The sequence below is a fragment of the Phyllobates terribilis genome, unplaced genomic scaffold (assembly GCF_046119375.1).
Source record: "Phyllobates terribilis strain yellow unplaced genomic scaffold, ASM4611937v1 Scaffold_12__6_contigs__length_324123572, whole genome shotgun sequence".
NCBI lineage: Eukaryota > Metazoa > Chordata > Amphibia > Anura > Dendrobatidae > Phyllobates > Phyllobates terribilis.
In genome coordinates, this window is record NW_027362772.1 from 309013628 (window position 1) to 309032152 (window position 18525).

Consider the following 18525-nt stretch of genomic DNA (forward strand, 5'->3'; position numbering starts at 1 on the left):
TATGTATATATACACTGACTGCAGCCGGGATGCTGTGTATATACCCCCTGACTGCAGGTGTGACCTGTGTATACACTGTGTATAGACCTCCTGACTGCAGGTGTGACCTGTGTATACACTGTGTATGTATATATATACACTGACTGCAGCCGGGATGCTGTATATAGACCCCCTGACTGCAGGTGTGACCTGTGTATACACTGTGTATGTATATATACTGACTGCAGCCAGGATGCTGTGTACAAACCCCCCTGACTGCAGGTGTGACCTGTGTATACACTGTGTATGTATATATACACTGACTGCAGCCGGGATGTTGTGTATAGACCCTCTGACTGCAGATGTGACCTGTGTATACACTGTGTATGTATATATACACTGACTGCAGCCGGGATGTTGTGTATAGACCCCCTGACTGCAGGTGTGACCTGTGTATACACTGTGTATGTATATATACACTGACTGCAGCCGGGATGCTGTGTATAGACCCCCTGACTGCAGGCGTGACCTGTGTATACATTCTGTATGTATATATACACTGACTGCAGCCGGGATGCTGTGTATAGACCTCCTGGCTGCAGGTGTGACCTGTGTATATACTGTGTATGTATATATACACTGATTGCAGCCGGGATGCTGTGTATAGACCTCCTGACTGCAGGTGTGACCTGTGTGTACACTGTGTATTTATATATACACTGACTGCAGCAGGGATGCTGTGTATATACCCCCTGACTGCAGGCGTGACCTGTGTATACACTGTGTATGTATCTATACACTGACTGCAGCCAGGATGCTGTGTATAGACCCCCTGACTGCAGGTGTGACCTGTGTATACACTGTGTATGTATATATACACTGACTGCAGCCGGGATGCTGTGTATAGACCTCCTGACTGCAGGTGTGACCTGTGTATACACTGTGTATGTATATATACACTGACTGCAGCCGGGATGCTGTGTATATACCCCCTGACTGCAGGTGTGACCTGTGTATACACTCTGTTTGTATATATACACTGACTGCAGCCGGGATGCTGTGTATAGACCTCCTGACAGCAGGTGTGACCTGTGTATATACTGTGTATGTATATATACACTGACTGCAGCCGGGATGCTGTGTATAGACCTCCTGACTGCAGGTGTGACCTGTGTATACACTGTGTATGTATATATACACTGACTGCAGCCGGGATGCTGTGTATAGACCTCCTGACTGCAGGTGTGACCTGTGTATACACTGTGTATGTATATATATATACACTGACTGCAGCCGGGATGCTGTGTATAGACCCCCTGACTGCAGGTGTGACCTGTGTGTACACTGTGTATTTATATATACACTGACTGCAGCTGGGATGCTGTGTATATACCCCCTGACTGCAGGTGTGACCTGTGTATACACTGTGTATGTATATATACACTGACTGCTGCCGGGATGCTGTGTATAGACCTCCTGACTGCAGGTGTGACCTGTGTATACACTGTGTATGTATATATACACTGACTGCAGCCGGGATGCTGTGTATATACCCCCTGACTGCAGGTGTGACCTGTGTATACACTGTGTATGTATATATACTGACTGCAGCCAGGATGCTGTGTATAGACCCCCTGACTGCAGGTGTGACCTGTGTATACACTGTGTATGTATATATACACTGACTGCAGCCGGGATGCTGTGTATAGACCTCCTGACTACAGGTGTGACCTGTGTATACACTGTGTATGTATATATACACTGCCTGCAGCCGGGATGCTGTGTATAGACCTCCTGACTGCAGGTGTGACCTGTGTATACACTGTGTATGTATATATACACTGACTGCAGCCGGGATGCTGTGTATAGACCTCCTGACTGCAGGTGTGACCTGTGTATACACTGTGTATGTATATATACACTGACTGCAGCCGGGATGCTGTGTATAGACCTCCTGACTGCAGGTGTGACCTGTGTATACACTGTGTATGTATATATACACTGACTGCAGCCGGGATGCTGTGTATAGACCTCCTGACTGCAGGTGTGACCTGTGTATACACTGTGTATGTATATATACACTGACTGCAGCCGGGATGCTGTGTATATACCCCCTGACTGCAGGTGTGACCTGTGTATACACTGTGTATGTATATATACACTGACTGCAGCCGGGATGCTGTGTATAGACCCCCTGACTGCAGGTGTGACCTGTGTATACACTGTGTATGTATATATATACTGACTGCAGCCGGGATGCTGTGTATAGACCTCCTGACTGCAAATGTGACCTGTGTATACACTGTGTATGTATATATACACTGACTGCAGGTGTGACCTGTGTATACACTGTGTATGTATATATACACTGACTGCAGCCGGGATGCTGTGTATATGCCCCCTGACTGCAGGTGTGACCTGTGTATACACTGTGTATGTATATATACACTGACTGCAGCCGGGATGCTGTGTATAGTCCTCCTGACTACAGGTGTGACCTGTGTATACACTGTGTATGTATATATACACTGCCTGCAGCCGGGATGCTGTGTATAGACCTCCTGACTGCAGGTGTGACCTGTGTATACACTGTGTATGTATATATACACTGACTGCAGCCGGGATGCTGTGTATAGTCCTCCTGACTACAGGTGTGACCTGTGTATACACTGTGTATGTATATATACACTGCCTGCAGCCGGGATGCTGTGTATAGACCTCCTGACTGCAGGTGTGACCTGTGTATACACTGTGTATGTATATATACACTGACTGCAGCCGGGATGCTGTGTATAGACCCCCTGACTGCAGGTGTGACCTGTATATACACTGTGTATGTATATATACACTGACTGCAGCCGGGATGCTGTGTATAGACCTCCTGACTGCAGGTGTGACCTGTGTATACACTGTGTATGTATATATACACTGTCTGCAGCCGGGATGCTGTGTATAGACCTCCTGACTGCAGATGTGACCTGTGTATACACTGTGTATGTATATATACACTGACTGCAGCCGGGATGCTGTGTATAGACCTCCTGACTGCAGGTGTGACCTGTGTATACACTGTGTATGTATATATACACTGACTGCAGCCGGGATGCTGTGTATAGACCCCCTGACTGCAGGTGTGACCTGTGTATACACTGTATGTATATATACACTGACTTCAGCCGGGATGCTGTGTATATACCCCCTGACTGCAGGTGTGACCTGTGTATACACTGTGTATGTATATATACACTGACTGCAGCCGGGATGCTGTGTATAGACCCCCTGACTGCAGATGTGACCTGTGTATACACTGTGTATGTATATATACACTGACTGCAGCCGGGATGCTGTGTATAGACCCCCTGACTGCAGGTGTGACCTGTGTATACACTGTGTATGTATATATACACTGACTGCAGCCGGGATGCTGTGTAAATACCCCCTGACTGCAGATGTGACCTGTGTATACACTGTGTATGTATATATACACTGACTGCAGCCGGGATGCTGTGTATAGACCCCCTGACTGCAGGTGTGACCTGTGTATACACTGTGTATGTATATATACACTGTGTATGTATATATACACTGACTGCAGATGTGACCTGTGTATACACTGTGTATGTATATATACACTGACTGCAGCCGGGATGCTGTGTAAATACCCCCTGACTGCAGATGTGACCTGTGTATACACTGTGTATGTATATATACACTGACTGCAGCCGGGATGCTGTGTATAGACCTCCTGACTGCAGGTGTGACCTGTGTATACACTGTGTATGTATATATACACTGACTGCAGCCGGGATGCTGTGTATAGACCCCCTGACTGCAGGTGTGACCTGTGTATACACTGTGTATGTATATATACACTGACTGCAGCCGGGATGCTGTGTATAGACCTCCTGACTGCAGGTGTGACCTGTGTATACACTGTGTATGTATATATAGACTGACTGCAGCCGGGATGCTGTGTATAGACCTCCTGACTGCAGGTGTGACCTGTGTATACACTGTGTATGTATATATACACTGACTGCAGCCGGGATGCTGTGTATATACCCCCTGACTGCAGGTGTGACCTGTGTATACACTGTGTATTTATATATACACTGACTGCAGCCGGGATGCTGTGTATATACCCCCTGACTGCAGGTGTGACCTGTGTATACACTGTGTATTTATATATACACTGACTGCAGCTGGGATGCTGTGTATATACCCCCTGACTGCAGGTGTGACCTGTGTATACACTGTGTATGTATATATACACTGACTGCTGCCGGGATGCTGTGTATAGACCTCCTGACTGCAGGTGTGACCTGTGTATACACTGTGTATGTATATATACACTGACTGCAGCCGGGATGCTGTGTATATACCCCCTGACTGCAGGTGTGACCTGTGTATACACTGTGTATGTATATATACTGACTGCAGCCAGGATGCTGTGTATAGACCCCCTAACTGCAGGTGTGACCTGTGTATACACTGTGTATGTATATATACACTGACTGCAGCCGGGATGCTGTGTATAGACCTCCTGACTGCAGGTGTGACCTGTGTATACACTGTGTATGTATATATACACTGACTGCAGCCGGGATGCTGTGTATAGACCTCCTGACTGCAGGTGTGACCTGTGTATACACTGTGTATGTATATATACACTGACTGCAGCCGGGATGCTGTGTATAGACCTCCTGACTGCAGGTGTGACCTGTGTATACACTGTGTATGTATATATACACTGACTGCAGCCGGGATGCTGTGTATAGACCTCCTGACTGCAGGTGTGACCTGTGTATACACTGTGTATGTATATATACACTGACTGCAGCCGGGATGCTGTGTATAGACCTCCTGACTGCAGGTGTGACCTGTGTATACACTGTGTATGTATATATACACTGACTGCAGCCGGGATGCTGTGTATAGACCCCCTGACTGCAGGTGTGACCTGTGTATACACTGTGTATGTATATATACACTGACTGCAGCCGGGATGCTGTGTATAGACCTCCTGACTGCAGGTGTGACCTGTGTATACACTGTGTATGTATATATACACTGACTGCAGCCGGGATGCTGTGTATAGACCTCCTGACTGCAGGTGTGACCTGTGTATACACTGTGTATGTATATATATACACTTGACTGCAGCCGGGATGCTGTATATAGACCCCCTGACTGCAGGTGTGACCTGTGTATACACTGTGTATGTATATATACTGACTGCAGCCAGGATGCTGTGTACAGACCCCCTGACTGCAGGTGTGACCTGTGTATACACTGTGTATGTATATATACACTGACTGCAGCCGGGATGTTGTGTATATACCCCCTGACTGCAGGAGTGACCTGTGTATACATTCTGTATGTATATATACACTGACTGCAGCCGGGATGCTGTGTATAGACCTCCTGGCTGCAGGTGTGACCTGTGTATATACTGTGTATGTATATATACACTGATTGCAGCCGGGATGCTGTGTATAGACCTCCTGACTGCAGGTGTGACCTGTGTGTACACTGTGTATTTATATATACACTGACTGCAGCAGGGATGCTGTGTATATACCCCCTGACTGCAGGCGTGACCTGTGTATACACTGTGTATGTATATATACACTGACTGCAGCCAGGATGCTGTGTATAGACCCCCTGACTGCAGGTGTGACCTGTGTGTACACTGTGTATTTATATATACACTGACTGCAGCTGGGATGCTGTGTATATACCCCCTGACTGCGGGTGTGACCTGTGTATACACTGTGTATGTATATATACACTGACTGCTGCCGGGATGCTGTGTATAGACCTCCTGACTGCAGGTGTGACCTGTGTATACACTGTGTATGTATATATACACTGACTGCAGCCGGGATGCTGTGTATATACCCCCTGACTGCATTTGTGACCTGTGTATACACTGTGTATGTATATATACACTGACTGCAGCCGGGATGCTGTGTATATACCCCCTGACTGCAGGTGTGACCTGTGTATACACTGTGTATGTATATATACACTGACTGCAGCCGGGATGCTGTGTATAGACCTCCTGACTGCAGGTGTGACCTGTGTATACACTGTGTATGTATATATACTGACTGCAGCCAGGATGCTGTGTATAGACCCCCTGACTGCAGGTGTGACCTGTGTATACACTGTGTATGTATATATACACTGACTGCAGCCGGGATGCTGTGTATAGACCTCCTGACTGCAGGTGTGACCTGTGTATACACTGTGTATGTATATATACACTGACTGCAGCCGGGATGCTGTGTATATACCCCCTGACTGCAGGTGTGACCTGTGTATACACTGTGTATGTATATATACACTGACTGCAGCCGGGATGCTGTGTATAGACCCCCTGACTGCAGGTGTGACCTGTGTATACACTGTGTATGTATATATATACTGACTGCAGCCGGGATGCTGTGTATAGACCTCCTGACTGCAGGTGTGACCTGTGTATATACTGTGTATGTATATATACGCTGACTGCAGCCGAGATGCTGTGTATAGACCTCCTGACTGCAGATGTGACCTGTGTATACACTGTGTATGTATATATACACTGACTGCAGCCGGGATGCTGTGTATATACCCCCTGACTGCAGGTGTGACCTGTGTATATACTGTGTATGTATATATACACTGACTGCAGCCGGGATGCTGTGTATAGACCTCCTGACTGCAGGTGTGACCTGTGTATACACTGTGTATGTATATATACACTGACTGCAGCCGGGATGCTGTGTATATACCCCCTGACTGCAGGTGTGACCTGTGTATATACTGTGTATGTATATATACACTGACTGCAGCCGGGATGCTGTGTATAGACCTCCTGACTGCAGGTGTGACCTGTGTATACACTGTGTATGTATATATACACTGACTGCAGCCGGGATGCTGTGTATATACCTCCTGACTGCAGGTGTGACCTGTGTATACACTGTGTATGTATATATACACTGACTGCAGCCGGGATGCTGTGTATAGACCCCCTGACTGCAGGTGTGACCTGTGTATACACTGTGTATGTATATATACACTGACTGCAGCCGGGATGCTGTGTATAGACCTCCTGACTGCAGGTGTGACCTGTGTATATACTGTGTATGTATATATACACTGACTGCAGCCGGGATGCTGTGTATATACCCCCTGACTGCAGGTGTGACCTGTGTATATACTGTGTATGTATATATACATTGACTGCAGCCGGGATGCTGTGTATAGACCCCCTGACTGCAGGTGTGACCTGTGTATACACTGTGTATGTATATATACACTGACTGCAGCCGGGATGCTGTGTATAGACCTCCTGACTGCAGGTGTGACCTGTGTATACACTGTGTATGTATATATACATAGACTGCAGCTGGGATACTGTGTATAGACCCCCTGACTGCAGGTGTGACCTGTGTATACACTGTGTATGTATATATACACTGACTGCAGCCGGGCTGCTGTGTATAGACCTCCTGACTGCAGGTGTGACCTGTGTATGTATATATACACTGACTGCAGCCGGGATGCTGTGTATAGACCTCCTGACTGCAGGTGTGACCTGTGTATACACTGTGTATGTATATATACACTGACTGCAGCCGAGATGCTGTGTATAGACCTCACTGCAGGTGTGACCTGTGTATACACTGTGTATGTATATATACACTGACTGCAGCCGGGATGCTATGTATAGACCTCCTGACTGCAGGTGTGACCTGTGTATACACTGTGTATGTATATATACACTGACTGCTGCCGGGATGCTGTGTATATACCCCCTGACTGCAGGTGTGACCTGTGTATACACTGTGTATGTATATATACACTGACTGCAGCCGGGATGCTGTGTATAGACCTCCTGACTGCAGGTGTGACCTGTGTATACACTGTGTATGTATATATACACTGACTGCAGCCGGGATGCTGTGTATAGACCTCCTGACTGCAGGTGTGACCTGTGTATACACTGTGTATGTATATATACACTGACTGCAGCCGGGATGCTGTGTATATACCCCCTGACTGCAGGTGTGACCTGTGTATACACTGTGTATGTATATATACACTGACTGCAGCCGGGATGCTGTGTATAGACCTCCTGACTGCAGGTGTGACCTGTGTATACACTGTGTATGTATATATACACTGACTGCAGCCGGGATGCTGTGTATATACCCCCTGACTGCAGGTGTGACCTGTGTATACACTGTGTATAGACCTCCTGACTGCAGGTGTGACCTGTGTATACACTGTGTATGTATATATATACACTGACTGCAGCCGGGATGCTGTATATAGACCCCCTGACTGCAGGTGTGACCTGTGTATACACTGTGTATGTATATATACTGACTGCAGCCAGGATGCTGTGTACAGACCCCCCTGACTGCAGGTGTGACCTGTGTATACACTGTGTATGTATATATACACTGACTGCAGCCGGGATGTTGTGTATAGACCCTCTGACTGCAGATGTGACCTGTGTATACACTGTGTATGTATATATACACTGACTGCAGCCGGGATGTTGTGTATAGACCCCCTGACTGCAGGTGTGACCTGTGTATACACTGTGTATGTATATATACACTGACTGCAGCCGGGATGCTGTGTATAGACCCCCTGACTGCAGGCGTGACCTGTGTATACATTCTGTATGTATATATACACTGACTGCAGCCGGGATGCTGTGTATAGACCTCCTGGCTGCAGGTGTGACCTGTGTATATACTGTGTATGTATATATACACTGATTGCAGCCGGGATGCTGTGTATAGACCTCCTGACTGCAGGTGTGACCTGTGTGTACACTGTGTATTTATATATACACTGACTGCAGCAGGGATGCTGTGTATATACCCCCTGACTGCAGGCGTGACCTGTGTATACACTGTGTATGTATCTATACACTGACTGCAGCCAGGATGCTGTGTATAGACCCCCTGACTGCAGGTGTGACCTGTGTATACACTGTGTATGTATATATACACTGACTGCAGCCGGGATGCTGTGTATAGACCTCCTGACTGCAGGTGTGACCTGTGTATACACTGTGTATGTATATATACACTGACTGCAGCCGGGATGCTGTGTATATACCCCCTGACTGCAGGTGTGACCTGTGTATACACTCTGTATGTATATATACACTGACTGCAGCCGGGATGCTGTGTATAGACCTCCTGACTGCAGGTGTGACCTGTGTATATACTGTGTATGTATATATACACTGACTGCAGCCGGGATGCTGTGTATAGACCTCCTGACTGCAGGTGTGACCTGTGTGTACACTGTGTATTTATATATACACTGACTGCAGCTGGGATGCTGTGTATATACCCCCTGACTGCAGGTGTGACCTGTGTATACACTGTGTATGTATATATACACTGACTGCTGCCGGGATGCTGTGTATAGACCTCCTGACTGCAGGTGTGACCTGTGTATACACTGTGTATGTATATATACACTGACTGCAGCCGGGATGCTGTGTATAGACCTCCTGACTGCAGGTGTGACCTGTGTATACACTGTGTATGTATATATACACTGACTGCAGCCGGGATGCTGTGTATAGACCTCCTGACTGCAGGTGTGACCTGTGTATACACTGTGTATGTATATATACACTGACTGCAGCCGGGATGCTGTGTATATACCCCCTGACTGCAGGTGTGACCTGTGTATACACTGTGTATGTATATATACACTGACTGCAGCCGGGATGCTGTGTATAGACCCCCTGACTGCAGGTGTGACCTGTGTATACACTGTGTATGTATATATATACTGACTGCAGCCCGGATGCTGTGTATAGACCTCCTGACTGCAAATGTGACCTGTGTATACACTGTGTATGTATATATACACTGACTGCAGGTGTGACCTGTGTATACACTGTGTATGTATATATACACTGACTGCAGCCGGGATGCTGTGTATATACCCCCTGACTGCAGGTGTGACCTGTGTATACACTGTGTATGTATATATACACTGACTGCAGCCGGGATGCTGTGTATAGTCCTCCTGACTACAGGTGTGACCTGTGTATACACTGTGTATGTATATATACACTGCCTGCAGCCGGGATGCTGTGTATAGACCTCCTGACTGCAGGTGTGACCTGTGTATACACTGTGTATGTATATATACACTGACTGCAGCCGGGATGCTGTGTATAGACCCCCTGACTGCAGGTGTGACCTGTGTATACACTGTGTATGTATATATACACTGACTGCAGCCGGGATGCTGTGTATAGTCCTCCTGACTACAGGTGTGACCTGTGTATACACTGTGTATGTATATATACACTGCCTGCAGCCGGGATGCTGTGTATAGACCTCCTGACTGCAGGTGTGACCTGTGTATACACTGTGTATGTATATATACACTGTCTGCAGCCGGGATGCTGTGTATAGACCTCCTGACTGCAGATGTGACCTGTGTATACACTGTGTATGTATATATACACTGACTGCAGCCGGGATGCTGTGTATAGACCTCCTGACTGCAGGTGTGACCTGTGTATACACTGTGTATGTATATATACACTGACTGCAGCCGGGATGCTGTGTATAGACCCCCTGACTGCAGGTGTGACCTGTGTATACACTGTGTATGTATATATACACTGACTGCAGCCGGGATGCTGTGTATAGACCTCCTGACTGCAGGTGTGACCTGTGTATACACTGTGTATGTATATATACACTGACTGCAGCCGGGCTGCTGTGTATAGACCTCCTGACTGCAGGTGTGACCTGTGTATACACTGTATGTATATATACACTGACTTCAGCCGGGATGCTGTGTATATACCCCCTGACTGCAGGTGTGACCTGTGTATACACTGTGTATGTATATATACACTGACTGCAGCCGGGATGCTGTGTATAGACCCCCTGACTGCAGGTGTGACCTGTGTATACACTGTATGTATATATATACACTGACTGCAGCCGGGATGCTGTGTAAATACCCCCTGACTGCAGATGTAACCTGTGTATACACTGTGTATGTATATATACACTGACTGCAGCCGGGATGCTGTGTATATACCCCCTGACTGCAGATGTGACCTGTGTATACACTGTGTATGTATATATACACTGACTGCAGCCGGGATGCTGTGTATAGACCCCCTGACTGCAGGTGTGACCTGTGTATACACTGTGTATGTATATATACACTGACTGCAGCCGGGATGCTGTGTAAATACCCCCTGACTGCAGATGTGACCTGTGTATACACTGTGTATGTATATATACACTGACTGCAGCCGGGATGCTGTGTATAGACCCCCTGACTGCAGGTGTGACCTGTGTATACACTGTGTATGTATATATACACTGTGTATGTATATATACACTGACTGCAGATGTGACCTGTGTATACACTGTGTATGTATATATACACTGACTGCAGCCGGGATGCTGTGTAAATACCCCCTGACTGCAGATGTGACCTGTGTATACACTGTGTATGTATATATACACTGACTGCAGCCGGGATGCTGTGTATAGACCTCCTGACTGCAGGTGTGACCTGTGTATACACTGTGTATGTATATATACACTGACTGCAGCCGGGATGCTGTGTATAGACCCCCTGACTGCAGGTGTGACCTGTGTATACACTGTGTATGTATATATACACTGACTGCAGCCGGGATGCTGTGTATAGACCTCCTGACTGCAGGTGTGACCTGTGTATACACTGTGTATGTATATATACACTGACTGCAGCCGGGATGCTGTGTATAGACCTCCTGACTGCAGGTGTGACCTGTGTATACACTGTGTATGTATATATACTCTGACTGCAGCCGGGATGCTGTGTATAGACCTCCTGACTGCAGGTGTGACCTGTGTATACACTGTGTATGTATATATACACTGACTGCAGCCGGGATGCTGTGTATAGACCTCCTGACTGCAGGTGTGACCTGTGTATACACTGTGTATGTATATATACACTGACTGCAGCCGGGATGCTGTGTATAGACCCCCTGACTGCAGGTGTGACCTGTGTATACACTGTGTATGTAGGAAAACGGGATCCATGAGTGTGTGCTGACGGGGCCAATGGCTAATGATGTAGACGGTCACTGTATGTTCTGCAGTGCTGCAGAATCTTTGGGATATATATATATATATATATATATATATATACTGCAATCAGGGGTTCCCCAGGACTCGATAATGAGACATATTTATATACATGTGACATAATCCTTTCATCTTTGGTTTTATGTTGTCACTTGTCCTTTGCGTTATTTGGGGGGTGACATGGATGTTGTCGCGTCCGCTGCACTTAATGTGTGTTACAGTCAGACGCTCTGCATTACATGTAACACGGACTCTGCCGGTGGCGGTGAGCCCAGTAGATGGCTGACAGACAGCAGCGCTGCTCGTGTCCCATGGAGTCCAGAATTATCGTGTGTATTGCCGATTTATAGTGCTCTGTAAGAAGAGATGTTAGAGGGCTCGTCCAATCTATAAAGTTTCCTTAGTACTGTCGGACAGCCCCCTTGAGTTGTCATCTTTCAGTGCGTTAGTAGTTTTTCATGACGACCTCTGTTTTCCGCCGGGTTATGTGAGTACTGCTGCCAATGAGGAGCCGCTGTCAGACGTGACAGTCTTCTGGCACTCTCCATGCTCGGACGGTGACTCTCTTGTGCAGATGTGATGAGGATTACGCAGCGTTCATGCGTCCCGGCCACTCTGTGATAAGATATATAATTTAGGACCATATGTTAATCAGGCTGGAGGTGCACTGACACGCCTCTAATCCACTTTCATCCTGATTTACATACCCCTCCATGTTATTTCAGACCCTCCGCAGATGCTACAGTCGGGTAAAAGAGCGCGGCGTCGGCAAACGGAAGAGCAGCTACACATTCGAGCAGCTGGAAAGGGTCTTCGGACAAGGGGGATGGGACACGCAGCCATGTCAACCCGTGCTCATCAACAGCAGCGGCCTGTACCAGGAGATGGAGTCTGACGGCAGCACCATGGAGGACTATTCACAGGAGGACTGGGGCAACCACAGCCAGGACATCCAGGGCTTTCCTGGGGAGGATTTAGGTAAGACCTGATAGCTGGAGCTTTTCTTCTATCCTTGCATTAAGTCTGTACATAAAATGTCTTGAGGAGATGGTGAGAGTCGTCCTTCGGATGACTGTGTATCTAACCTGTATAAATGTATATATTCCTTACAAATCATTCATCTCTTCCCTATAACTGACTGCAGCCTAGATAATGGCAAATGGCATAAAACATTCTCACACTTGCACAGGGGTAGAAAAGTCTAACATATCATACTTGACACCGGCGCCATTCCGCAATGCCGGCGAGCCGCACACACGGGGAGAGACGCAGTGCGGAGTCTTCAGAGGAGGCAATGAGGCAGTGGAAGACATTGGGAAGAGGCCGGAGGAGCCAGGTGAGGTTCAGCCGGTGGACGCCACCAATGTCTGTGTGTGTGTGTAAATGAGATCTACAAGTCTGTGCCTCCGCTGTCTGTTCTTGATAGAAGTCCTTGCGATGTCCGGTCACCGGGTTGTCATTCTGCGCTCCCAGACTTTCCAATAGCAAATCTACCTCTAATGAGGTATCCAATTCCTGGGCCCATTTTTTCCTATTGCGAAGTCTGGAGCAAACTGTAATGACAGCCTGATGGACCGAGTGTCCTCGAAATGGACAGAAATTCCATCTTTAGAAATTAGAAAACCAGAGTGTGATGGAAAACCATGCAAGGACTTGTCTGTGTATGTATGTAATAATTTCTTTATATAGACTACAGTAAACTGATTCGCTGGACCCCATCTGTACTCTGTGGCCACCGGAATAGAGCTGTGTGACGCCCCTGAGGTGTCATCCCTGTGCTGAGTAGTAGCCCGGTGACATCATGTGTGCTGCGCTGCAATGTGATGATGTCACGGGGCCTACGAATCAGAAGACGCGCTGGGCTGAACTCTGGAGTTTTGTAACTTTCTTTAAAAAAAATGTGTGCATATATATATATATATATATATATATATATATATATATATATATATATATATATATATATATATATATATATATATATATATATATATATTAGTACAGACCAAAAGTTTGGACACACCTTCTCATTTAAAGATTTTTCTGTATTTTCATGACTATGAAAATTGTACATTCACACTGAAAGCATCAAAACTATGAATTACCACATGTGGAATTATATACTTAACAAAAAAGTGTGAAACAACTGAAAATATGTCTTATATTCTAGGTTCTTCAAAGTAGCCACCTTTTGCTTTGATGACTGCTTTGCACACTCTTGGCATTCTCTTGATGAGCTTCAAGAGGTAGTCACCGGAAATGGTTTTCACTTCACAGGTGTGCCCTGTCAGGTTTAATAAGTGGGATTTCTTGCCTTATAAATGGGGTTGGTACCATCAGTTGTGTTGTGCAGAAGTCAGGTGGATACACAACTGATAGTCCTACTGAATAGACTGTAAGCTGCTTTTATCTTGCCATAATACAAATTCTAAGTAAAGAAAAACGAGTGGCCATCATTACTTTAAGAAATGAAGGTCAGTCAGTCCGAAAAATTGGGAAAACTTTGAAAGTGTCCCCAAGTGCAGTTGCAAAAACCATCAAGCGCAACAAAGAAACTGGCTGACATGAGGACCGCCCCAGGAAAGGAAGACCAAGAGTCACCTCTGCTTCTGAGGATAAGTTTATCCGAGTCACCAGCCTCAGAAATCGCAGGTTAACAGCAGCTCAGATTAGAGACCAGGTCAATGCCACACAGAGTTCTAGCAGCAGACACATCTCTATAACAACTGTTAAGAGGAGACTTTGTGCAGCAGGCCTTCATGGTAAAATAGCTGCTAGGAAACCACTGCTAAGGACAGGCAACAAGCAGAAGAGACTTGTTTGGGCTAAAGAACACAAGGAATGGACATTAGACCAGTGGAAATCTGTGCTTTGGTCTGATGAGTCCAAATTTGAGATCTTTGGTTCCAACCACCGTGTCTTTGTGCGACGCAGAAAAGGTGAACGGATGGACTCTACATGCCTGGTTCCCACCGTGAAGCATGGAGGAGGAGGTGTGATGGTGTGGGGGGGCTTTGCTGGTGACACTGTTGGGGATTTATTCAAAATTGAAGGCATACTGAACCAGCATGGCTACCACAGCATCTTGCAGCGGCATGCTATTCCATCCGGTTTGCGTTTAGTTGGACCATCATTTATTTTTCAACAGGACAATGACCCCAAACCCACCTCCAGGCTGTGTAAGGGCTATTTGACCAAGAAGGAGAGTGATGGGGGGCTACGCCAGATGACCTGGCCTCCACAGTCACCAGACCTGAACCCAATCGAGATGGTTTGGGGGGAGCTGGACCGGAGAGTGAAGGCAAAAGAGCCGACAAGTGCTAAGCATCTCTGGGAACTCCTTCAAGATTGTTGGAAGACCATTTCCGGTGACTACCTCTTGAAGCTCATCAAGAGAATGCCAAGAGTGTGCAAAGCAGTCATCAAAGCAAAAGGTGGCTACTGTGAAGAACCTAGAATATAAGACATATTTTCAGTTGTTTCACACTTTTTTGTTAAGTATATAATTCCACATGTGTTAATTCATAGTTTTGATGCCTTCAGTGTGAATGTACAATTTTCATAGTCATGAAAATACAAAAATATATATACACACGCTTACAAAGAGTTACTGAAAGTAAATAAAATGTGTGTATAAAATATCAATTTTTGGGGTGTAATTCCTTTTGTGTGTGTATATAGTGGGTACGGAAATTATGCGGACCCCTTTCAATTTTTCACTCTTTGTTTCATTGCAGCAATTTGGTAAATTCTGAAAAGTTCATTTTATTTCTCATTAAAGTACACTCTGCACCCCATCTTGATTGGAAAAAAAACAGATGTAGAAATGTTTGCCAATTTATTAAAAAAGAAAAACTGAAATATCACCTGGTGATAAGTCTTCAGACCCTTTGCTCAGTATTGAGTAGAAGCCCCCTTTTGAGCTAGTACAGCCATGAGTCTTCTTGGGAATGATGCAACAAGTTTTTCACCCCTGGATTTGGGGATCCTCGGCCATTCTTCCTTGCAGATCCTCTCCAGTTCCGTCAGGTTGGATGGTGAACGTTGGTGGACAGCCATTTTCAGGTCTCTCCAGAGATGCTCCATTGGGTTTAGGTCAGGGCTCTGGCTGGGCCAGTCAAGAATGGTCACAGAGTTGTTCTGAAGCCACTCCTTTGTTATTTTAGCTGTGTCATTGTCTTGATGGAAGGTGAACCTTCGGCCAAGGCTGAGGTCCAGGATATCTCTGTACTTGGCCACATTCATGTTTCCTTCAATTGCAACCAGTTGTCCTGTCCCTGCAGCTGGAAAACACCCCCATAGCATGATGCTGCCACCACCATGTTTCACTGTTGGGATTGTATTGGGCAGGTAATGAGCAGTGCCTGGTTTTCTCTACACATACCGCTTAGAATTATCACCAAAAAGTTCTATCTTCTTCTCATCAGACCAGAGAATCTTATTTCTCATACTCTGGGGGTCCTTCATGTGTTTTTGAGCAAACTCTATGCAGGCTTTCATATGTCTTGCACTAATGAGAGGCTTCCGTCGGGCCACTCTGCCATAAAGATCCGACTGGTGGAACGCTGCAGTGATAGTTGACGTTGTGGAACTTTCTCCCATCTCCCTACTGCATCTCTGGAGCTCAGCCACAGTCATCTTGGGGTTCTTCTTTACCTCTCTCACCAAGGCTCTTCTCCCACGATTGCTCAGTTTGGCTGAACGGCCAGGTCTAGAAAGACTTCTGGTGGTCCCAAACGTCTTCCATTTCAGGATTATGGAGACCACTGTGCTCTTAGGAGCCTTGAGTAATGCAGAAATTCTTTTGTAACCTTGGCCAGATCTGTGCCTTGCCACAATTCTGTCTCTGAGCTCCTTGGGCAGTTCCTTTGAGCTCATGATTCTCATTTGGTCTGACATGCACTGTGAGCTGTGAGGTCTTATATAGACAGGTGTGTGCCTTTCCAAATCAAGTCCTATCAGTTTAATGAAACACAGCTGGACTCCAATGAAAGAGTAGAGCCATCTCAAGGAGGATCACAAGGAAATGGACAGCATGTGACTTAAATATGAGTGTCTGAGCAAAGGGTCTGAATACTTATGACCATGTGATATTTCAGTTTTTCTTTTTTAATAAATTTGCAAAAATTTCTACATTTCTGTTTTTTTTCAGTCCAGATGGGGTGCAGAGTGGACTTTAATGAGAAAAAATTTTTTTACCAAATGGCTGCAATGAAACAAAGAGTGAAAAATTTAAAGGGGTCTGAATACTTTCCGTACCCACTGTATGTAAAAAATATATATATTTTATACATATCTCACACACTATATATGTATATAATAAATTTTATATATATGAAATGAGAGAGGTTGGTTGGCAATGGCCCACTTTTTTACCTTTATTCATAGGAATGCTGCCTGCTTTTTCGTACCTTTACCTATGATACAGCAGGATAATTGTTTGGGCGGCCTTCCACCCATTGTAACTTCTATGGTGCTGTTGTTTCTTGCAAATCTCTTGAATGCAGAAGTTTTGTTGATGGGGCGTAAGACTCAGGACTGGGGGAAGTTTCCTTATTTCGTCTTTCTGTCCTCTTCATGTCACAGTTGAGCCATAGATTTGTGCACAGAAAGCGCTGCTTGTTTTTGTAGTTCACTTTTCACCGGAGCCAGCGAACATCAGACTGATTGATCTTAACCTGATATTATCTAGTGGATATTCTGTATATTTGGTGCCGATTGTAGTAGGGGGAGTCTTGTGCCAGATCAACAAGGACCTTACAAAATGAAGTTAGTTTTCCCCAAATTAGAGAATCTCCAGTAAATGAGACGACCTCATGGAAAATAGTCAGGACTTTGAGCTGCAGATCTGCAACTACAACCCGACCTTCAGGGACTGACACTCGTCCTGATTCTGTGCCGTCGAGTCTCCGGCTCTGAATGGTAACGGTGCAGACTGTGAACAAGATCACTTTACATGCCGTTCACATTCCTGTAACTTCTAGGTAAGGGATATATCGGCACCAGGTCCACACAGGTGCTTCAGATTCCTTCTGTCGGTCAGATTCGTTGTGATCCTAATCTATGACGCAATATCCGGATATCTAAGGAGGCATCATTATAGGGCAAAATTTTTGACATTTGCATCTGGCATGATGGAAGAAAAGCAAAGCAGATTGTATACCGTATTTTTCGGTCAATAAGACGCACCTAGGTTTTAGAGGAGGAAAATAGGGGGAAAACAAATGTGATCATGATGCACTATTCTGGGGGGAGATCTGCTGCTGACACTGTTATAGAGGTAATGTCCCTCAATTCTATACTTATATCCCATATATATATATATATTATGTATATATATATTATGTATATATATTTATTATGTATATGTGTGTGAGTATTTATTACAATATACTGCTCAAAA

The 18525-nt window shown here is 45.8% G+C and overlaps 1 protein-coding gene across 2 annotated transcripts in view; it reads left to right on the forward strand.

Annotated features, from left to right (window-relative positions):
- MSANTD2 (Myb/SANT DNA binding domain containing 2) overlaps positions 1-18525 on the forward strand; it is a 60576-nt gene that overhangs the window by 30757 nt on the left and 11294 nt on the right. The window contains exons 2-3 of one of the 2 annotated variants that reach the window (XM_073657374.1): positions 12848-13100; positions 13312-13458. In XM_073657374.1, the coding sequence (XP_073513475.1) occupies positions 12848-13100; positions 13312-13458 (400 nt within the window). The remainder of the gene's footprint in view (positions 1-12847; positions 13101-13311; positions 13459-18525) is intronic. The other variant, XM_073657375.1, reaches the window with a different exon arrangement.